We start from the raw sequence: 22,152 nt of genomic DNA on the forward strand, positions 1-22,152 counted from the left end.
TTAAAGGAATAGTTCGCTTAAAAATGAAAATTCTGTCATCATTTACTCACCCTCAAATTGTTAGATATGTTGAAGAATTTTTGAAGATTGTCGGTAACCAAACAGTTGATGGACCCCATGACTTCCATAGTATTTATTTTTTATGGAGGTCAATTGCTCCCGTCAACTTTTTGATTACCGATATTCTTCAAAATACCTTCCTTTGTGTTCAGCAGAAGAAAGAAAATCATACAGGTTTGAAACAACTTGCGGGTAAGTAAATGCAGAATTTAAATTTTTAAGTGAACTATTCCTTTATGGGCCATTCACACCAAGAACAATAACTTAAAAGATAACTATAAAGATAACCATATTAGAGGCCACACCAGCGGACGATATCATGCTGTTTATTCTAAGTACGTGCTTATCTATCTATTTAAAATGAGATTAGTTTTTTTATATATTTGATTTGGCTACCTATATTTTAACACATTAAGTGCAATAGGGGATTCTCTACAGAACTTTGTTCCAAATAAGTTTCTTCTGTTGAACACAAAAGAAGATATTTTAAAGAATGTTGGTAATCAAAAAGTTGACAGGAGCAATTGACTTCCATAAAAAATAAATACTATGGAAGTCAGTGGCTGCCCTCAACTGTCTGGTTACCAACATTCTTTCAAATATCTTCTTTTGTGCTCAACAGAAGAAACTCATACAGGTTTGGAACAACTTGAGGGTGAGTAAATGATGACAACATTTTCATTTTTGGGAGAACTATCCCTTTAAATTAAATTGTGCTAAAGACAGTTAGAAAATAATGATTTTATTTGAGTTCATTAAGCAAAAGCGCATTGATGTAGTGTGGCTTTTTAAAAAACATGGTTTATATTGTGGTTATGTTTTATCAATAGAGAAATGGAAAGACAGCATATAAGCTAAATAATAAATAACTTCCTCTGAACAATCTGTCAAGACAGACTAAATGGTCTTGATCTGGGATTTTGCTGCCAGAAAAACATAGCACCAAGTTCTTGTGGCAAATAATTTAATGATTTGTTTCTTTTTACTTAAAGGTACATTTAACAGTATTTTACTGTAAAATTACACAAAAGTTAAGGTTAGATCTATTACAGTTTTCTATTTTTGCTTAAATGTATTTAGCCTATTGATTTATTTAAGAAAACATTTATACTTAGGCGGGCATCTAACCCCAAGTGAAAGGTTGAAGTGAGACACTTGGGGTAAGATGCATCTATATTTCCCCTTTAATCTAAATTAATCCCAAATCCCACAATAATATAAAACTTATACAAAAAAGTACATTCACAAACCACTATTATCTAATGACAATAACATTTGATAATTTGTTGAAAATTTGTTCAAATCATGAACCTTAGTACATATACAATATATTAAATTTCAAAATATAAATCTAACCCTCACATCCTAAATAATAGTCATAATATGCTTATGTTACAGAGTTTTCCAAATCTCATACATGATAACATGAGCATAATAAGTATTACACCGAGTCCTCCAGAAATATGTTTAAAAAAAAAAAAAATCCTTGTAACAAAAACACTAAATTGCATTAGAAATTAGATATTCCATATGACTTTAGGACAGTACTCTATTGAATTGACTCAATGCATATCATTGACAGCCTCATTTTCATTAACATAAATTAAACATGGGCATCTATCCTGAGAGTACTGCAAGTTTAAGTATATACATGCTTATATATACAAATGTGAAACTATTAGAAAATTCTTATAAAAAATAAGTCAGAAAACAAAAAAGAAAGATAAAGGATACCAATAATACATAAAGCTGAGAAAGTCTTTATTAAAAATCCCATTTACCCAAATAAAATAGTTTAGTACAAATACACTGTTAAAAATATCAACAACAACAGTTGCTCTAATTTTCTTTTTTCTGAACAGGACATAAGGGCCAAAAGATTTCCCCCAAATTTTTGAGGATTCCCCTATGATAGAAACCTCTGAATGGATTGTATGAGGTCTGGCAGTTGTGTCCAGTGTACGGATGGCAATGCTGGCAGTTGTGACCTTTTCCTTTAAACCACTCATTGGCGGTTTGATTTATCAAAGCCAAATACATGTGAAACATACAATAACCCGCCAAGAGGAAGAAGACAAATACAAGGAAGCCCAGCATGAAGACAATCCGTGGAAACGTCAGAAAGAGATGCTGTACAAAGAATGCAATGGGAAAAGATTTATTAGAGAGATAATCCATGTACCACAGCACAGTTATTAGTAAAGAAGTTATTATTACCTGGATGATAAAGAGCGGTCCAGCGGGATGTTGCACACCCTGCTCGTCAATGTAGTGAGCGTGCAGGAGTCCAGTTCGCAAAACAGTTTGGAGCAACATGTCTGCTGTAAGGACTGCAATATCACCTGCCATGACGCACACACTCAGGAGGTACAGCAGGAAGTATCTGATGTTCTGGGCACCGATGCAGTTATTCACCCACACACAATGATGGTCGAATCTCTGGACACATCGATTGCAAACCCCTGAACAAATGATATCAACAGCGTTTGTGGTATAATGTTGATTACAAAGTAACATTTTAAAACGTAACAAAGAAATGCCGTTTTTGACAGTACATTGGGCCATTATGATAAAAACAACAACAAAAGTTTGTTTGCTTATAACTTTATTATTTTGTTTATTTTTAAACTAAGGGACAAGGGAAATTATTTGTGATACCACTTAACTTGTATTTTGAACGCTGAAAATTCCTTTAAATTAGTTTATGTGAGATAAAATGGGGTTAGTAATAGTTGATACCTAACTATTCCTAGCTAGCTATTCATAGTTATTAGCTAAACATTAGTAGTATGAAATATGGTACCAATGTTTTGTGTTTTATGGATTTAACTTAAATTATATTCATCTTTTTCACTTCCAACAGTACAATAGAGTCAAACAGTGCCCGCCCCCTTTTTCAGCGGCACTGGGTCCGGAAGTATTTTTTCCATACATTTTTCCAATTGGGATTTTAAAATAGTGTTTGTAAATGAGTTATAAGCCATTAACCAAGCCAATCAGCAATAAGGTGAATCATAACATTACAAACTTTGATTTGAAGCAAAAAAGTTTTTGAAAATCGGGACAGGTAAAAGATTGTGTACTTAACGGTTTTAGTGAGGGAAAGAACTACAATACCATGAAGCATTGGAGATGGAGAAATATAAAGCTAGTCATATACAAATGTTGTTTTATATATATAAAAACACATTTTTAGTTTATTGCAAAATATGCATTTACTAACATTTCAGCATTTTGAGAGCATAGAGAGATCGCCTCGATTACGTAATTCCCAGTGCTTCATGGGAGTGGGCGGAGCTAAAGAGCTATTTTGGAGCATGTAGCTTTTTCCGAGACTGATTGGTGTAATTTTCTGTACTGCATTATGGGTAATGTAGTTTTTTCACCAGGAATTCCACCGTTAAACAATTATAAAAATAAGCTGAAATAATGCAGGCTGCTAGCCTGGGAAAACCCAGACAACTTCCGGCAAATTTAGATTTGCTCTGCAAGTAGTCTGGCAAAGAGCTCATTCAAGCCCATTGCTAATCCGTCGAAATCGCAGCACCAATCAGAAACGTTGAGGCGGGCTTTACACGATGACGATTGCTCTGATTGGTTTTAGGTCTATCCGATTGCGCCCAGAGGCATTTGAGCGACGTCCGTTGGTGAAGCGCAGCAACTTTTAAATGCATTATTATATTCAAATTGCAAACACATGAGGACAGTCTCCATGAAAGACCCACTGGCAGATGAACGCGCTACTACATTTCTCTCCGAAACGGTAGGAAATTAAATTAGATTTAATAGAGGATTTTAACTGTGACACGATGATTGACAGGGCAGTTTACGTGACAGGATGCACGCGACAGATCCGTCCGATAAAGATGACGAAGTAGTATGTCCCAAAGCTTGCCTACACATTCAAAAGTAAATACCTTTTCTTCACAAAAAGAGTACATACTTTTATGGCGTAGTGTAACTTGGGCGAATTGGGACGCAGCATATGGCTTTTTATCACGATGACGATCGCTCTGATTGGTTTTAGGGTCTATCCAATTGCGCCCAGAGGCATTTGAGCGACGTCTGTTGGTGACGCCCCTTTGGAAATGAGTTATTAATGAAGCTTTGCCAGACCTTAACTCAGTTACTACTGAGAATGGTCTGGTTTTAACCAGGCTAGCAGGCTGCAGCTTCAGCAGAAGAAAATACCATGAATTAACAACCTCGTCGCTCACAGTCGAGCTCTCTTTAAAGGTTTATAAGTTATTGTTCAAAATCTATAATCTAGTTTTTACATTCGGAAAAGGTTGTTTTTACAACTGTTTCACTCTATTAACAGTACTTTGCTGTAAAATTACATGGAATGTCCCACTAGATCTATTTTCTATAGTAAAGGATATAGTAGTAAGATAACTTACCGCTCACCAATTAACAGGTTTTTACTGTATAATTAGTTGTTGTTTTTTTATGTTAAAATTATGCTAATTTTTTTACCGTGCATGTTCTGAAGATTAAATGAAGGATTAACAAACACTTACTACAGTGTTTAGATCGGGCAGGTTTGACCAGCTGACAGGTTGAACACCTGACTCCCTGCTGGAACAGTTTTTCATCATACTGGTAGACCTTTAGTTGTGTAGTATGGTTTGCCTTTGTCAGTGTGCCTTCAAAAGAAAAGTCAAACTTAATGGATTTGATTTTTTATTCATGAAAATGTGACAAGTCTTCATTTGCTTACCAGGGTCTCTGCTACAACACAGGTAGAACAGATAGGACTTCAGAGCGAGGAGGACATAGGGAATGCACAGGCTGATTGAACTTGTGCCCATGTCCAAACAGAAGCCAAAGACCTCATAGGAGAATTCTCCATACACAACCACTTCAAGTAACAGGTGCAAGTAAAGGAAGATATTGTTCCTGATGTGAAGGAAATAATTGGACATAGGATGTCAGGGAATGTTCAGGGAACACAAATACTGATAAAATAATGACTTTGAATACACTGTAAGATACACTGGATCAAAGTGTCTTTTTTTTTAAATGTAAAAGTGCCACTGAAAGTGCCAACTTTAAAACAGACTTATTTATTTGGAAGTTTATAGGCAAGTTGTATATTATATTATACATACAGGCAACATAATATGTTTAGTGTACACACTCCGTTTAAAAGTTTGGGGGCAGTATGATTTTTTTTTAAAGAAATGAATACTTTTATTCAGCAAGGATGCATTAAATTGACAATAAAGACATTTATAATCTTACAAAAGATTTCTATTTTAAATAAATGCTATTCTTCTGAACTTTCTACTCATCAAAGAATCATTACACCAAATCGGAACATTAGAATGATTTCTGAAGGATCATGTAACACTGGAGTAATGATGCTGAACATTCAGCTTTGCCATCACAGGAATAAATTACATTTTAAAATATAATAAAATTGAAAACAGTTCTTTTAAGTTGGTAGTGTATGCTTTACAAAATTATCTGGTTTCGACTGCATTTTGTTTTTGAGATGTTATGAAACTATCTGTCAGTTTTTAATATACAGTATAAAAACGTTGTAGCAAAACATATCTGGTGTGACCAGTTCAAACTTATGTTACCTCTGATGGAACAGTCTGTGCACAGTCCTGTAGCAAATGCTTTGGAGACATTGTGGGATCAATTGAGAGACAACCTAAAAGAAAAAAAACAGTATATAAATGACACTTTAAACAACTGCAGAAATCATTAAGTTTGCAGGACTTCTCCTAGGCTCTTACCCCTGTGAATGTGTCCAAAAGCCGACCGAGAGGAGTTTGCTGATGTCCTGAATACTTACAAACCAGAGCAATGCAGGTGAGCACTACAGCCACATATATACCAAACAGAGTGAGGAAGTCCATTTGCCACTACCTAAGCAGCACAGGACTGTGAGTGAGTAACTGACTTCACTTATTACAGATGCTTATGTTTGTATGTGTCGAGATCAAAGAGCTTAACCAGAACCAGAACCAGAACCAGAACTCACCCATTAAACCATATACAACTGTGTTTAAAAGTTTATTTGTATACAATACTGGACACACAGGTCTAGCACTGGCAGTGAGAGACAAGCGAAAGAAAGTTTTACCTTTTATTCACCTGAGCACCATCCTCCCACACATTTACTATTTCCGTACAGACCTAATAGCGTGAAGTAACAGCAAGAACACGAAACAGTGTTGCCAGATCTCAAAATAAAAAACCTTGCATGTCAAAACACGCCCCTACGTGCTGCCTCCCCAAAATTATATATTTAAAAATATGATTTTACATTTAAAAATAAAATAAAACGTATTGCACTTTTGTATTCTGGAAATAAATTTAACGACAACCAAAGCGACTTTTTCGGTGGAAAACTACAATCCCAAAGCGGACATGGCAACACTGATACGGAAGTTACTCAGTCACGACAACTGCGTTGTCAAAGTAAAAGCTTCTTTTTGATTATTTTTTTTTCAGGCTCGCTTTTTGAAGTCGTTTCGTTTATCTGTCAATACAGTCTGCAAATGACGTATTCTTGTTTCGAAATCGTGTCTATCAAAATGCGTTTAAATATTTTAAATATTTATTATAAATGATTTATCCGTGCACGTTATTATTATTATTATTTATATCATGTGCCCTCGTAATCTTTAATCAAAATAGCATCCCCCTTTTCTCTCTGATGACGTGTTAACTGGCGTGAGGGCGGGACAACCTGTCACTCACATCAAAGCACTGGCAAACCACAACGACCCAACGATCAATCCCCGATAAAGGATTGAATCAAGTTCCGCCTACATTTATTTTCTTGTTCAAGAAACCACAATCGGATTAGGCCGCGACCCAGTAGGGGGCCGCGAGATAACTTAAAATTAATTTAAATATATTGTTATAAATTCATTAATTTTTATTATGAATACGTCGAATAAAAAAAATAAACAAATAAATTAAAATAAATTAAAAAGCACCACCTCTCTCGGAGCAGCCCAAGCCGTTTCTCATCGCGCTGTGTGAAATACAGACTGAACGGCATGTGAACACTGAAAACCTTATCAGTCACTATAAAGCTTTGATGAATGACTGTAAAAAAAATGACGATTGAAATGAAGGTAAAGACGATTACAGTGACATACAGGAGTCGTACATTAGGCACGCGCAAGTAACTGATGCGTAAACAAACCATGTATGTGCGCTCTCGGCTTTAACATTGGAGTGAGCAGGGCACTTGAGAGCCATTATGTAGCCGTTTGGAACGCACTTGATGAAGGGAGCAACGAAAGACAAAGTAATTTCATATATATATATATATATTTTTTTTTTTTTTCTTCATCTGGGATGTTCCCATGACAATAGTATTGGTTCGGAGAGGAGGGGGCCTTGGAGTAAAAAAGGTTGGAAACCACTGCTATATAGGCCTATGTCACAACAAGTAGACTGTCTCCATTCACATTTCATATCTGGATAATGATAACTGAGTGAGTACTATCATTCATCAGATCAGTGAGTACTATCATTCATACAACTTTGCTCTGCTAACATACCTACATTCTGATTACAATATACTCTTTAATTATTCTTCTGAGCTTCAGCTTTTTCCCACTTTGCTTCTTTTGCAAATGTTCTTTTAAAACATTCAATTATTTAAAATTGTATCATTTGTCTCAGAAGCAGTTAGTTAATAAGTGTAGGCCTACTTGTTTTCAGTTCGGGGTTGCCATAGCCTTCTAACTGTTTCTTCTTACAGTTATCATGTTACAGACCTGCACATTCACTAGAGGTGATGCCTCAAAAGAAAGGGATACCACCAAAGCCCTTCGAGAATACTCCACCGAGCAAAGGCAGTCGGTATTTTCTTTTAAGGTATGCATGCATTTGTAAATCTATGTGTTAACAACATTTTTATGAATATGAAGAATGTTTTCTATGTTTTTTTAAAGTTACTATTTTTTGCACCTTTAGTTGTCAGACCACAACATATAAGTAAAAATTAATTATAGAAGTTAAATGAGAGCTAACAAATTATTGAAGGCTGGAGAATGGTTTTATTTTTGGATATTCCAGTTTTCCTTTTCTTTTATTTCAAAATTCTTTTTTTTAATGTCTATGGATTCTACTGTAAACAACCAAGTTAATTATGTTCAATTAATTATGTCTAATATATTTCTGCAGTTATAATAACAGAGCTATTTGACATTTTAAAATAATGAAGAGAGTCTTTACTGTCAGTGCAAGAATTTCCTTTTTTTTAAAGTTTTATTGCAATAAAATGATATTTTTTTCTATATACACAACCACTTTTCATTTGTATTGGTAAGTGGAGATGTTGATTGAGGAACAGTGTGTTTGGAGATACAAGCATTGGCACTAAATAATTCAGTTAGCCCTGTATAACTTGTCTTTGCTTCAGTCCTACATAATACGTCTATTACGTTTTACTGCTAGTTATACAGTTTCCCCATTCAGATTTTAACCTTGAAAGTGAAACCGCTCTACACACTGTTTATACTGTGGTGGCGTGTTGATTTTTTTATTATCTTCCCAGGCCAGAACGCAAAAAACAGTCTGGAAGACCTCGGTTGCGCCTGAGCTGCATGTCAGCTCACTCAGTAAATCAATTTTTTCCTCCTGAATCCCCCTCGGATGCATGACAGCATGTGTCCCTGCCATGTGGCACGAGAGATCTCGAGATGCAGCGTTTAATCTGTCTAATCCAGAACAAGGGCTTTAATAGCACTGCTCCTGTTCAAAGATGTGTGACTGCGCTCTTCAGTGCATTCAGACGTTCTAATTATCCACCATCGTCCTGCCAGATCCCCAAGCTGCTACTGGGCTACTTTTTGTCCCTTGGAGAGACAGCTAGAAGAGAGAGTATGGGAAGGAGGTATTTATAGAGAAATGGGGCCTCACTTTACCCTTTTTGGAGAGAGAATCATTAAGGATCTGTGCTAGGTGTCCCAGTTTCTTGATTTGAGCTCTGCAGGCAGGACTAGGAGGACTCGGCAGAGATGCATAGTCAACTCATAGACAGGATCACTCTGGCACTCGATGCAGTGTCACCCTTTTTTTAAGTGGCAGCGCTCTGCGTGCCACACGACGATGGGGGGCATTCGCCAGGCGTTTCCCCCGAAGCGTGGTGCGGTTCAGTAGGAGGATCTCGGTGACAACGTAGAAGACGTGGACCCGGCGTTTCACCCTTAGAATTTTTGATACCTGTTGAATTACGACAAAATGAAGAAATTCCTCCAGAATAAGAAAGGGAGATACTCCTTAAAGCAGAACAAGCCGGGTCCTCGCATTCCACCCAAAGATGCTTGTAGTAAGTGTTTAGTGTTCAAGAATTTCGTATTAGTAGTATAATGTTGTATTAATACTAACATGACTTTCTTTCAGCAGCACATTTAAAGTCAATTTAGATGCACAAGTAGGCTAATGCTTTTATGAATGACCTTCTATCAATCTACAGGCCTAGGCTTTGCATGGACTGACCCATAAACACAATATTTCACCAGCCGTTTAATTGTGAATGTTGATAGTGGGGTTATTTGAATGTCTTTTTGTGCTCTGGTTTCACTAGGGAGCACTTGCTATGCAATGAACTTGAGTTTCATGTTGCTGATGCTGTGTTCAGGCAAATCTGTCTTCTAATATCGGATGATTTGGGAGCCTCTGTTCTTTTTCAATGAGGTCAATGTTACTGGGAGGTCTAATGTATCAGCTGAGACTCTGTATTTAGTGGTTACAAGGTTACGTGGTTCTCTTTATGTAGGCCTGCATTACTTAGTCTTGTTAGGATAGGCAGAAATTCACATATCTTGGCACATTTTAGCTTCCAGGTGTATTTATTTTAGGTGCTTGACATATTTTAGTGTCTGGTTTAAGCATGTGTCTGCAGTGCAAATTTCCATTTTTCTCAGGAACTTGATCATTCTGGTGTGGATAAGCAGGTCTTGACTGATTGACATTTGGACCCTAGTTTACTGTTAGAGAGCACATATCCTTTGATTTGCCATCTTTTTCACAGTCCTCACCATGCCAGCATCCAACCAGAGCTGGCCAGAGGAGTTTGGCTTTCAGATAGGGGGGAACGGGCCCAGCTACATCCTGACTGTGGAAGAGGGAAGCAGTGCTCACCTGTCTGGACTGCAACCTGGAGACCAGGTCTTGGAGATTGAGGGGCAGAATGTTTCCAGTCTTAGTGCTCAAGAGGTTATTGCCCTTGCCCAGTCACAACGAAACATCCCGCCCAGTATCGGAGTGGTTTCACGCATCCAACAGGTGGGTCAATAACATGATGCTCACTTTTTGTCAGAATGTATTAACTGGCAGAGTGTCTAGTCTATTTACACCAAGTGCAAATAGACCACCTTATTGGCACAGGCTATTTACACTAACTTTGCCCACCATTGTCTGATTGAGCAAGACGAAATTACAAAGAAGTCCTGTTGAGAACAGGATCAGTGGCACGGAGAGTAAGGCAAGTGACATTAGCTTTTGATGCGAGTTCGAATCCGCCATTTTCCGAACTCATTCATCTCGCATATCAGCTTGGAAAGGCTTTTATTTAAAAAAAAAAAAAAAAAACGAAAAATGGAAATAAAGTGTCTAACGGTATTTAATAGTGGGAATTAAGTGTTTATTGGATAGGTGTAAAAGAAGGCTTTAAGGATAGGGACAAATAATGTCCAAATAAGGCAGCATCTATTTATGATTTTAGAGGTACACTATGTTACTTTCGGCACTGTAGTGGTTAATAAACAAAACTGCATGCGTCTTGTGGAAGAACATTATAGCCGGAGCTACTTCTCTCTGTTCATATATATGGCAAGTAATGCAGGTACTTTTACGTTTGGCGTCCAGCCCGATCTTTAATAGTCTGATATAAATTGATGAATGATTAATGAGCGGGATATTGCTTATACTGTATATTTCCAAGTATATGATACAGCTTTCATTCTTCAGGTCAATAATATATTCATAGGGAATAAAATCAGTTAAAATAAGGAAAGCGATATCTTTATCATAGTATCCTTTCAGTGGTTAAGGAGATTTCAAATGACTGGCTGGAAATGCATTTCTGGAAATCAATATTAGTCTGTCCATTTGTTTTATTAGTATGTTTTTATTTAGTTATTTATTTACCTTTTTTACAATTTGAAAGATTATAAAGATATTGTTTGATAAGTGAAATTTCTGATTGTAAAAAAATAGAGCTTGAAAAGTCCTTGAAAGTCAGAATTTAATTTTACAGTATCTATACGAAAATAAACACTTATTATAGGCATACCGTAGTGATTCAGGATATGACAAAAAACAAAATAGCTTCATGATGTACTTGATCATTTTATAAATTTGGTCAATTTTAAACTAAAAAGTTACATAGTTTCCTTTTAATTAATATAATCATATACACTGAATATGTTATTACTGCATAATTTTTTGTGGTATTACAATAAACGGTAACACTTTACAATAAGGTTCATTAGTTAACATTTGTTAATGTATTAACTAACATGAACTTACAATGAGCAATACATTTGTTACAGTTTTTATTAATATTTGTTAGTTTAAGTTAATCAAAATACAGCTGTTCATTGTTTGTTCATGTTAGTTCACAGTGCATTAGCTAATGTTAACAAATACAACATTTGATTTTAATAATGTATTAGTAAATGTTGAACTTATATTAACTAAGATTAATAAATTCTGAAGAAGCATTGTTCATTCATAGTTCAAGTTAACTAAGGTATATAGCTAATGTTAACTAATGAACCTGCAAATAGTATCTGCCAATAAGTATAAATGGCATAAAAGTACATATACAATTATATATTCTGTTTCTATCTATATCAATTGGTAAAATCTGTTGCATTTCACTGACTGTCTGCAGATGGATATCACTCCAGGCCCTGATGGTCGCTTTGGATTCACTATAGTGGGAGACTGCCCCCTGCTGGTGGAGGATTGCTCCCCCTGCTCCCCAGCGGGTCGTAGTGGTCTCCGAGCTGGAGATTATGTCATGGAGGTGAATGGGATCCCTGTGAAGCACCATGAGATGGCCGCCGCTTTGATAAAGGCCTCTCAGGGCCGAACACTGCGTCTCGGGGTGCTGTGCATGGGCAGTCGTCAGAAACGCAGCAGCGGATGCATAGAGGGGTCTCTGAAAGACACAGACGGCTTGCGTCAGGACCGCAAACACAAGGCTCTGGAGTTCAACAGGAGGGTGAGTGAGTTTATCTGACAGACTTTGAATGCGCTTTTATGAATCAGTACAATATCGCTATCATTCCTTTTTCAGGTTGAGGAGATTTTAAGGAACGATCCAGAGGTGAAAGAGAAACTTTTTGCTGTGCTGAAACAGTTTGCTGCTGAGAGGAAGGTAGACTGGCTTGCTTCCGTTCTTCCTGACATCTTGACAACCGAAGAGCAGCAACAGCTCATCTCAAACATCAGGTATCTATGACAGCTCAATCTGCCACATACAGTGCTCATTAATTTTTGATCTCAGGGCCACTCGCTGACCCAGATGTTTTCAGCTACTGTATTTAGCCGTGCAGAACAGATTGAAGGCCACCAGAGGGCATCAGTTTAGTATAGGATAGGTTTTGCTAAATATATGAATAGATTTTTAGTAAACGTTTTGCTGTTTTTATTATTATGTTCTAGAAAGTCATACTATGAGGGACATATTTGCAGTGAGATAATTAATTAGCATGGCTTTTTGTATAAACTGGGTTGACCTAAAAAGGACACTGATAGATGAGTCTCCATCTGGTGCTGCAATGCAAATTGATAATCTTCTAACCCTCTGATGTATGCTGACACTGTTAATAGTGAAATTCCCTTTCCAGTCAAGCCTATGCCTCAGTGCCAACTGGGTCAATAACATAAGACGGCACTGACAGAGAATTCTAGTGTTGATCCATTTGTTGGCTTGTCTCTGGACTCTGTCAAGCTGTTTGGCAAGTGATGCTTATTAGGTCAGCTTACACAGTCTAGCAAGTGATACGTTTTCAGATGTTTTCACTTAATTAGATGTTTGATTATAATCTACCTTTCAAAAATTTGGGGTCTGCATGATTTTCTTTTTTCTTTTATCTTTTTTAAAAGAAGTCTCTTATGCTTAACCAAGGCTGTATTTATTTGATGAAAATTGTGAAATGTTATTACAGTTTAAAATTACTGCTTCCTATTTTAATATATTGTAAAATATCATTTATTCCTGTGATGGCAAAGCTGAATTTTCAGCATCATTACTCCAGTCTTCAGTGTCACATGATCCTTCAGAAATCATTCTAATATCCTGATTTGGTGCTTTACAGACAATTTCTTATAATAATATGACATTTCATTATATGACATTAAAAACAGTTGTGCTGCTTAATATTTATGCGAAAACCGTGATGCATTTTTTTTATTCTTTGATAAATGGTTGATAAAACAACAGCATGTATTTGAAGTCAAAATCTTTTGTAACATTATAAATGTCTTAACTGCAACGTTTGATTAATTTAAATGCATCCATATTGAAAAAAAGTTTTAATGTCTTTTAGCAAAAAGCTTTTGAATGGTAGTGTATGCAGTTCTAGGAAATATGTGTATATTAGTTTTAGTTTGGTGAAGATGTTTGAGGTGCAAAATACATACTGTACAATACATTTTCACCTACTTCAAGTCAATTTATAAGGAAGAACATTATTAAGGTTATACAAAGTGTTTAATATCATGTTTGCTAAACAGAGACAAGCTATTTTCTCTGCACAGTAGGTGTTGTTCCTTTGTCTTATGAGATAATAACCTTTGTCACTGCGTGTAATCCTCTTTAGAGATGAATCTGGTGAAGGGAAGTGCATGGGGATGTCACCATATGTTCAGCAGCTTGGGGATCTTGAGTTCCCTGGGATTTTTGTACTATGTAATGCTAAATGTGCTGATGTTGAATACATGGCATTTGTGAAAAGAAATTAACCATCTGTATTGGACTGTTGGCACTTAGTATTTGTTATTCAGTATGTTTTGATCCGTTACATTTGAACATTATCTGGGATGGATTTTAAGCCTATCTGGGTAGATTTAGTTTGCATTGGCCTACTAGGACATTAGCCAGTTCCCAAAACATTTAGTTGACAACAAATATCTATCTGGGCGCAATCATAATTTCTAGAAATCCCTCATTTAGGCCACATAGGCAAGCCAGTTTAAGGTGTCATTGTCTGTTGTGCCATCCTCAGTTAGAGTAGTTAACACAAGTTTGTTGTTATTCGTTATTCAGGAAACTGAATGCTTTGAAGGGAGAAAGATATTAGAGAACAAGAGTTTGGGGTCGGTAAGATTTTTCACCAAGGCTGCATTTATTTGAAATAAATAACAGTAATAATTGTGAAATATTATTATAGTTTAAACTTTAAAATAACTGAATATGTTTTAAAATGTAATTTATTCCTGTGAAAGCAAAGCTGAATTGTTTTCTGAGTCACATGATCCTTCAGAAATCATTCTAATGTTGAAAACAGTTGTGCTGCTTAACATTGTGGAAAAGTGATACATTTTTTCAGTATTCTTTGATAAATAGAAAGTTCAAAAGAACAGAATTTGTTTGAAATAGGAATCTTTTGTAACATTTTACATGTTTTTATTGACACTTTTGATCAATTTAAGGCATCCTTGCTGAATAAAAGTATTAATTCCTTAAAAATAAAATCTTACTGATCCCAACCTTTTGAAATGTAGTGTAAGCCTACAGTTTTTTCATATACATTTAATATATTTTACCACTTACAGTAGCTTGTATGCAATAAGCCATACTATCCCCACCTACTGAAGTAGCATCACACACATTATATGTGTACTTTTGTCTGGTGCAGATATGTGCACATGGAAGTTTCTTATTAGTTACTTGTAAGTTAACATATATTTTTATGTATACAATTATTAGAATACAAAATGGCTATTAAGGCCCGTTCACACCAAGCACGATAACTATAAAGATAACGATAAAGATAACTATATATGCGCGTCCACACCAACGACCGATAACGGTCTTTTTATTCTAAGCACGCGCGTGCCCGGATGATCCAGATCCATTTTAAATGCGCGAGACCTTTAAATTAGAGTGGATTCTGATTGGCTGTCAGTGTTTTATCGTTCGACAGCTGGAAAAAAATCGTTCTGAAAGTGATCCCAACGATATCGTTCCTCATATCTTTATCGCTATAGTTGTGGTGTGAACTCTGTTATTCTTTAATATGGAGAACGATTTTTAGAATTATATCTTTATCGTTATCTTTATAGTTATCGTCCTTGGTGTGAACGGGCCTTTATAGTTGTTGAGGGCCAATTAATGTACAGTTCACCCAATTAAACATATGAATTGATAAAATCATATCACACTGGTATCATTTAATCTTCACTTTTAGACACACATGTCTCAGGTTCTCTTCAGTGCAGGTCATTGTAGAGAGGCAGCGGTCTCGAGGCAGTTGCAGTCAATAGTTCTTGATGGCTCAGAGGCTGTTCAGTTGGGTTAAAGTGACACTCATTGTTCTAAATATATCGTTTAAGTAGTCACTTCACTTTCATCTTGTTCTGAGTCATGATACACTAAAAGATGAGTTGCTGTGGGTGAGTACTTTTCATCAAACTTTAATATCATTCATTGATCTATCTAAATGGAATTTGTCTATTCAATATTATGCAGTATTTTGCTGAGAACATGATCGTGAATGTTGATTCATCTGCAAAATGGTTATGAAATGGTTTTGTCTTTGCCGTAAAACTTTACGTCTAAGATTTTAACTGGTCATATAAAAAAGGTTTGTGTTCATGTTGTGCCAATGATATTTATTTTAGAGATATGTGGCTTATTAATCTGATTTCTGTATTCTTCACTAGTTTAATTATTCATATTTTTACTTTTACTTTTCCCACAAACAGAGAGAACTGCTTAAATAATTTTGAATTCATTTTTGGATTACAGTGAACTGAAACAGAATTAATAATAGTTTTCTAATTGTGCAGTCAGAGTATGTAATTAAAATATTAAAACAAAGCTACTCATATTAACTTTTGCTCAAAATGTCCCGCATTCAAGTGCATGTTTTCTTAATAGCAATCGCATTTGGTTAGAAAACAGACAGAGCATGGCACCATCTGACCCCCTTAAATAAATTTCACTTTACAAATGCAAATTCAGTCTGGCAATGTTAATTCCGTCCACATTTTCTGAGAAGCTCAATAAATGTTAATGCACTCTGGTGTATGCTGTCATTCAGAATACTCATGCTAGTGCTGTAGTATTGAGGTGTGTAATGGCCTGTTAGGGCACTTAATGCTTTATTTATTCTTGCCTGCTGTCTGAAACTGCTGCCATTAATGCAGCGATTGTTGCGCCACCATAATAATGTGAACCTGAGGCAACTCTTCTCTCTAGAATTGTCTAATGGTGTGTTTTTGTCACTACTGTCACCCAGGCAATGGGGAGAGACAAATATTATTGTGAAACTGTATAATTTTAAATAATATTTCCTGGTAAATGGTTATGATTGCATAGCACCTACAGATATTACAGAATAAGAGACTGTGCTTATAAAATTATGAAGTAATTTGCTCGTATGTGAAGCGATGTGTATATGTTTTACTTAAAGGGATAGTTCACCCAGAAATGAAAATTGTCATAATTTACTCTGCCTCATGTCATTCCAAATCTGTATGAAAACAGAAATAGATATGTTTTTTTAAATTCTCTTTGGGTGAGTAAATGATGACAGAATTTTCATGGACTATCCCTTAATATGTATATAACTTTGTGTAAGCAGCTCTGATATGTTTAGTATTAAAATGGTGTATGTGATATAAAGAAAAGTAAATTAATTACTTTCAGTTTGTGTTTTTATAACCTATTAGCCTCATAAAATAAATAGTTTGTCAGTGATAATTATCGAGACCTACAAATATGAAGAGAATTTATGCCATGACTCAGAAAATGAATGTGCTTTTTATTTGATCAACACATAGAAATGCTAATGTCAGTGCATCACCTTTAGAGAACAAAGCAGACAGAATTGCGCTGATGTAACACTCAAGGTTACTAAGGTTACATTTGCTGAGGTTTTTCAATTGGGGTCTTTTTACTGTTTCTCTGGTGGGTGGCGTAACAGGCTTTTCCATAACCGCCAACGTTGCATAAATGTGACAAACATGGCCTTATTTTTATACTCCATCTTATAAAGGCGAAGCTATAATCAGAGTCAAAATTGGTTTTGCTTCCTGCCTGTCAAATGTTTTTCCCAAACAGTTCAAATTGTTTCACTAATTTCAGTATGCGCTGAATCTCTTCAATTATATTTCGAATGTCATGCTACAAGTGAAAGAATTTGCTGTTGCATCTAAAATTTGATGCTCTTCCCAGAGAGCATTGAAACATCACTAACAGCAAAAAGAGAATGAGGAATAAGGAGAGAGAGAGAGAGAGAGAGAGAGAGAGAGAGAGAGAGAGAGAGAGAGAGAGAGAGAGAGGCGGTAGTGTTATATACTCCCACACCTTTGCTATTGCTGGATTCTGGTATCTGTACCAGAGCTTCTGGAGTGGGAGTTTCAGATGAAGACAGTACTCAGAGAGGCTGCAACATGTTGGAATTCGATGAAAAATCTGGATGTCCTTCATTACTCGGCTTACTTTGAGTTTTTTCTTGTCTCTGTCACCCTTTCCTGTTCTCCATCCATCACTATTGAATATACTCATGGATTTTAAACAAGTCTCACAGTGATCCTCCTCATCCTAATAACTGCGTTGGACTCGAAACCGAAGCTTCTTCACTTTGGTTTGTGATAGAAACCATTGGATGGGAAAACTGACTGTCTGAATTGAACTAGCAACCTTTAACGAGTCTGAACGATAATGGCTCCTCGTAGCTGATTTAAACCTTTTTTCTCTGTTGCCTTCCTGTGACCATGTTTGCCAGGATCTTCATTCCCAAGAAGCATCGGCAGCGCTTTGATGAAGCCGTCTCTCAGAGTCTCCTCAACCGTGTGTGTCGTAGCAAGAGCCTTGGCGAGCCCCAAAACAGGCTCCGCCGGAGCCGAAGTCAAGACCACCACGAGCGTCCTCAAGGCTCGAAACGGGCCAGTTCTGTGCCCAGAGATACTGCAGATGAACCGGCCCAATCCGACCGTGGCCTTAGGAAGAGCACCACCATGGCTTCCAGCCACTATGTCACTGGAGCCAACCAGAGGTATGTATCATATGCCGCCTTAATGTGGTAGCTTTTCCTTTCATGTTTCGATGTTTCCTTTTAGATGTCCTATTATTTTACGTGTGAAAAAATTTGCTGTTAGATTTCATCTTCCATGCTGTTTTGAAAAGACAATTTTATCCCAAAACACTGCAGGAAGTCTCCTCAAACGCATAGAACACTGTGTAATATGTGGGAGACTTTGTGTGTGGGTGGGTGAGAGAAGCACTATTTGTTTTCACACACACATGCACACACAGATGCACAGACTGTCCACATCACGAGCACTTTTTCATATGATGATCTACTGCTCGAGTGTTTTATAATGCAGGATATATAATCAGCTTATCACACTATTTTGATCATTAAAATCGTGACTTAACCCAAATGAAAAATTGCCATCATATCACATTCAAGCCATGAAGCTGCTTATTTGAATTTCAATCAAAACAAAAGCAGATCCTCTTGTTGTTTGGTTTTTCCTCTTGTACATTTGCTTGTAATGGACATTTACAGTGTGCCTTTCTATATGATGTCATCAGTATTCTTTATTTGAGAATTGGAAATGCTGTCTTAAGTATTACTGGGGAAGTATCAAGCAGAGTGTTTAGATTATTAAATACTACAGCAAAAGTAGATCTGATGTGCTGATACCCTGTAGACTAGGCTATATTCCTCACCTGCTCTTCAATAAATAATGCTTCTTGGCTCAGTCCTTATGTAACCCCCATAGAGAGTTTTCTATTTTTTGAACATGTCTTTGTGTATCTGTCATCCCCTTTCTAATCCGCCATCAGTGTTTGGTTCTAGCGACCCACCTTGTGTAAAATGGCACTGCGACAAGAAGCAAATGTGTCTATTGCTTTCCTTTATCTCTGTTTAGTCAATGGTTCCAGTGTTGCCTTGAGGTGTTGCCACAGCAACTGCCAAGGCTTACTTTACTCTAATGATATGTCATAGGTTTTCTTTAAGAAGCTGGGAAATTGCATCTTATATGGCCATTCAAGTGGTGCTTCGGGATACTTGTCTGTTTTGTTTAATATAGATCATTATCAAATGAATAAATTGCTATGAATCAGTATTTGGATGTTTGGCCTCTGAAATATGTTGGCCATGTACTGTCAATAAACAAACTAGGATCAGTTTTCATTAATGGAGCTTGTTTCATAAGTCTTGTACGGATATAAAAATAGTTTTTGAGTAAAACCTATGTCTGGGGACTTGACTAATAGCAAACAACCAGCAATTTATAACAACCATCCTAGAACCGCAACTGCTCTTTTGAATTAAGCCAGTAAGCAACCACACAGAACACCCCATCAATGCCCTAGTAACCACCTAGAACACCTTAGCAACCACAAAACAAGTCAAGTCACCTTTATTTATATTGCGCCTTTTACAATACAGATTGTTTCAAAGCAGCTTTTACAGTGATAACAGGAATATAATGCAACAAAGCTTGTCTGCTTCTTCAGCAGATCTAGAAGAAAATAGCGATATAATCCAGCTTAAGGAAGTTCAGTTCAGTGGTTCATTTTCATTGTAAAAAAAGTTATTAATTTAGTTCATTTATATATATATATATATAGCCGCTCTGGACAATACAGTGATGTCATTGTCCAGCTCAGTATTACAGGTCAGAAGTCATCATGCCGGTATGGAGACAAGTTTGTTGAGGATCAGTGTCACTGGCTGTCGTGTCGATGAGGCCTTCACAGGGGAGAGTCTAGTTGACACAATCTCTGCTTACACTTCAAGGATGCATTGTGGTCGTGTCTAGGCGCAGGTCCTCCATCTGATCTGGATACGGCCCGGATCCAACTGATTACAGTAAACCTCGGAATAAGCAGAAAGACTAACATTAGCATAGATGCCATTCATCTTATGATATAACGTGTACACCGGGTGTTATAGGAAGTGCTCCAGGTTCCGGCTGGCCTAATTTATGCAGCCTAATAGATTTTATAGCCTAATTTTAGTCTAGATTTAAACTGACAGAGTGTGTCTGCTTCTCGAGCAATGCTAGGAAGACTATTCCAAAGTTTAGGTGCTAAATAAGAAAAGGATCTACCGCCTGCAGTTAATTTTTATATTCTAGGTATTATTAACTGGCCAGAATTTTGAGATCGTAATGGACGTGAAGGACTATAATGCGTTAAGAGCTTGCTCAAGTACTGCGGAGCTAAACCATTTAGTGCTTTGTAAGTAATCAGCAATATTTTAAAATGTATACGTTGTTTAATAGGGAGCCAATGCAGTTTTGACAGAACTGGGCTAATATGGTCATACTTCCTGGTTCTGGTAAGAACTCGAGCTGCTGCTTTTTGGACTAGCTGGAGTTTGTTTATTAAGCGTGCAGGGCAACCACCCAGTAGAGCATTACAGTAATCAAGCCTTGAGGTCATGAGCACATGAACTAACTTTTCCGCATTTTTCATTGAAAGCATGTCGTTATTTAGATAGATTTTTAAGATGGAAGAATGCAGTTTTACAGATGCTAGAAACGTGGCTTTCAAATGAAAGATTGGTATCAAAGAGCACACCCAGGTTCCTAACTGACGACGAAGACTTGACGGAGCAGCCATCAAGTGTTAAACAGTATTCTAGATTATTACGTGAGGAAGTTTTTTTGTCCAATAATTAGAAACTCTGTTTTTTCAGAATTAAGTAGTAGGAAATTACTAGTCCTCCAATTTTTTATATCAGCTATGTATTCTGTTAATTTTGTGAATTAAGTTTCTTCGGGGCGCGAAGAAATATAGAGTTGAGTATCATCAGCATAAAACTAATGCCATGCTTCCTAATGATATCTCCCAAGGGTAGCATGTACATGGTGAAAAGCTACGGTCCTAGTACTGAGCTTTGCGGTACTCCATACTGAATTTGTAAAGTTTTAGATTTCTTTAGAACAACACCACGGCAACTTCTCTTTTGACTTGAGCCTTTAAGTAACCATCTAGCAACCACACAGAACACCCCATCAATGCTTTAGCAACCACCAAGAAAACCCTAGCAACCACTAAGCAACACCATGGCAACTTTTTTGAATTGGGCCAGTAAGAAACCACCCAGAACACCTCATCAAAGCCCTAGCAACAACCTAAAACACCTTAGCAACCACAAAACAACACCTTGGCCACTGCTCTTTTGACTTGAGCCAGCAAGTAACCACCTACGAACCACACAAAACACTCCAGCAATGCCCTAGAAACCACCTAGAATGCCTCAGCAACCACGAAACAACACCATGGCAACTGCTCTTTTGACTTGAGCTTGTAAGTAACCACCTAGCAACTACACAGAGCGCAACCGCAATGCTCTAGCAACCACACAACGGTAAAGCAACACCTTGGCAACTGTTTTGACCTAGGCCAGTAGGAAACCACCCAGAACACCCATCAAAGCCCTAGCAACAACATAGAACACCTTAGCAACCGCAAAACAACACACTGGCAACTGTTTTGACCTAGGCCAGAAAGAAACCACCCAGAACACCCAATCAAAGCCCGAGCAGCAGCATAGAACACCTTAGCAACCGCAAAACAACACCTTGGCAACTACTTTGACTTGGGACAGTAAGAAACCAGCCAGAATACCTTAGCATGTGTGAAAAAACCCACTCATAGCACCTTAGCAACTACATAGCAACCACACACTACACCCTAACAATGTGGCAGTTTTGCACAGACATGTTCTTCAGAAAGTGTAAAAATCTAAGTATTGTATATTGCCACACCTTCAGTCAGTATAGTCACTAATCCCTCTTTTATTTCCTCTGCAGAACAATCCGTGTGTACCGGGGTAAGAAGAGTTTTGGCTTTACTCTGCGAGGTCATGCTCCTGTGTGGATCGACGCCGTAATGGCAGGTGCGTA

General features: G+C 37.0%; 2 protein-coding genes across 7 annotated transcripts in view; one reads left to right on the forward strand and one right to left on the reverse strand.

The window, feature by feature from the left end:
* Positions 1-789: 789 nt before the first annotated feature.
* Positions 790-6,440, reverse strand: zdhhc4 (zDHHC palmitoyltransferase 4). 2 transcript variants are annotated; one of them, XM_079850747.1, is made up of 7 exons: positions 6,158-6,440; positions 5,808-5,940; positions 5,649-5,722; positions 4,781-4,959; positions 4,581-4,706; positions 2,278-2,522; positions 790-2,190 (listed from the first exon to the last, which is right to left on the reverse strand). In XM_079850747.1, exons 2-7 carry the CDS (start codon positions 5,928-5,930, stop codon positions 1,900-1,902), a joined length of 1,038 nt encoding a protein of 345 aa, XP_079706873.1. In that variant the 5' UTR covers positions 5,931-5,940; positions 6,158-6,440; the 3' UTR covers positions 790-1,899. The 2 variants fall into 2 exon arrangements, with proteins under 2 accessions (XP_079706873.1, XP_079706874.1); XM_079850748.1 differs by lacking the exon at positions 6,158-6,440 and adding an exon at positions 6,046-6,118 and having other exon boundaries at positions 5,808-5,936.
* A 1,396-nt stretch (positions 6,441-7,836) lies between these two features.
* The window catches only part of grid2ipb (glutamate receptor, ionotropic, delta 2 (Grid2) interacting protein, b), a 33,879-nt gene continuing 19,563 nt past the window's right edge, over positions 7,837-22,152 (forward strand). For 3 of the 5 annotated variants that reach the window (XM_079851412.1, XM_079851414.1, XM_079851415.1), the window contains exons 1-6: positions 8,764-9,367; positions 10,073-10,326; positions 11,939-12,271; positions 12,347-12,501; positions 18,009-18,278; positions 22,060-22,145. In XM_079851412.1, coding sequence (XP_079707538.1) covers positions 9,280-9,367; positions 10,073-10,326; positions 11,939-12,271; positions 12,347-12,501; positions 18,009-18,278; positions 22,060-22,145 — 1,186 coding nt within the window. In that variant the 5' untranslated portion in view covers positions 8,764-9,279. Of the gene's footprint in view, positions 7,912-8,763; positions 9,368-10,072; positions 10,327-11,938; positions 12,272-12,346; positions 12,502-18,008; positions 18,279-22,059; positions 22,146-22,152 lie in introns of those variants that run through there. The other 2 variants (XM_079851413.1, XM_079851416.1) reach the window with 2 other exon arrangements.

Source organism: Squalius cephalus (assembly GCF_949319135.1).
Source record: "Squalius cephalus genome assembly, chromosome: 19".
NCBI classification, from domain to species: Eukaryota; Metazoa; Chordata; class Actinopteri; order Cypriniformes; family Leuciscidae; genus Squalius; species Squalius cephalus.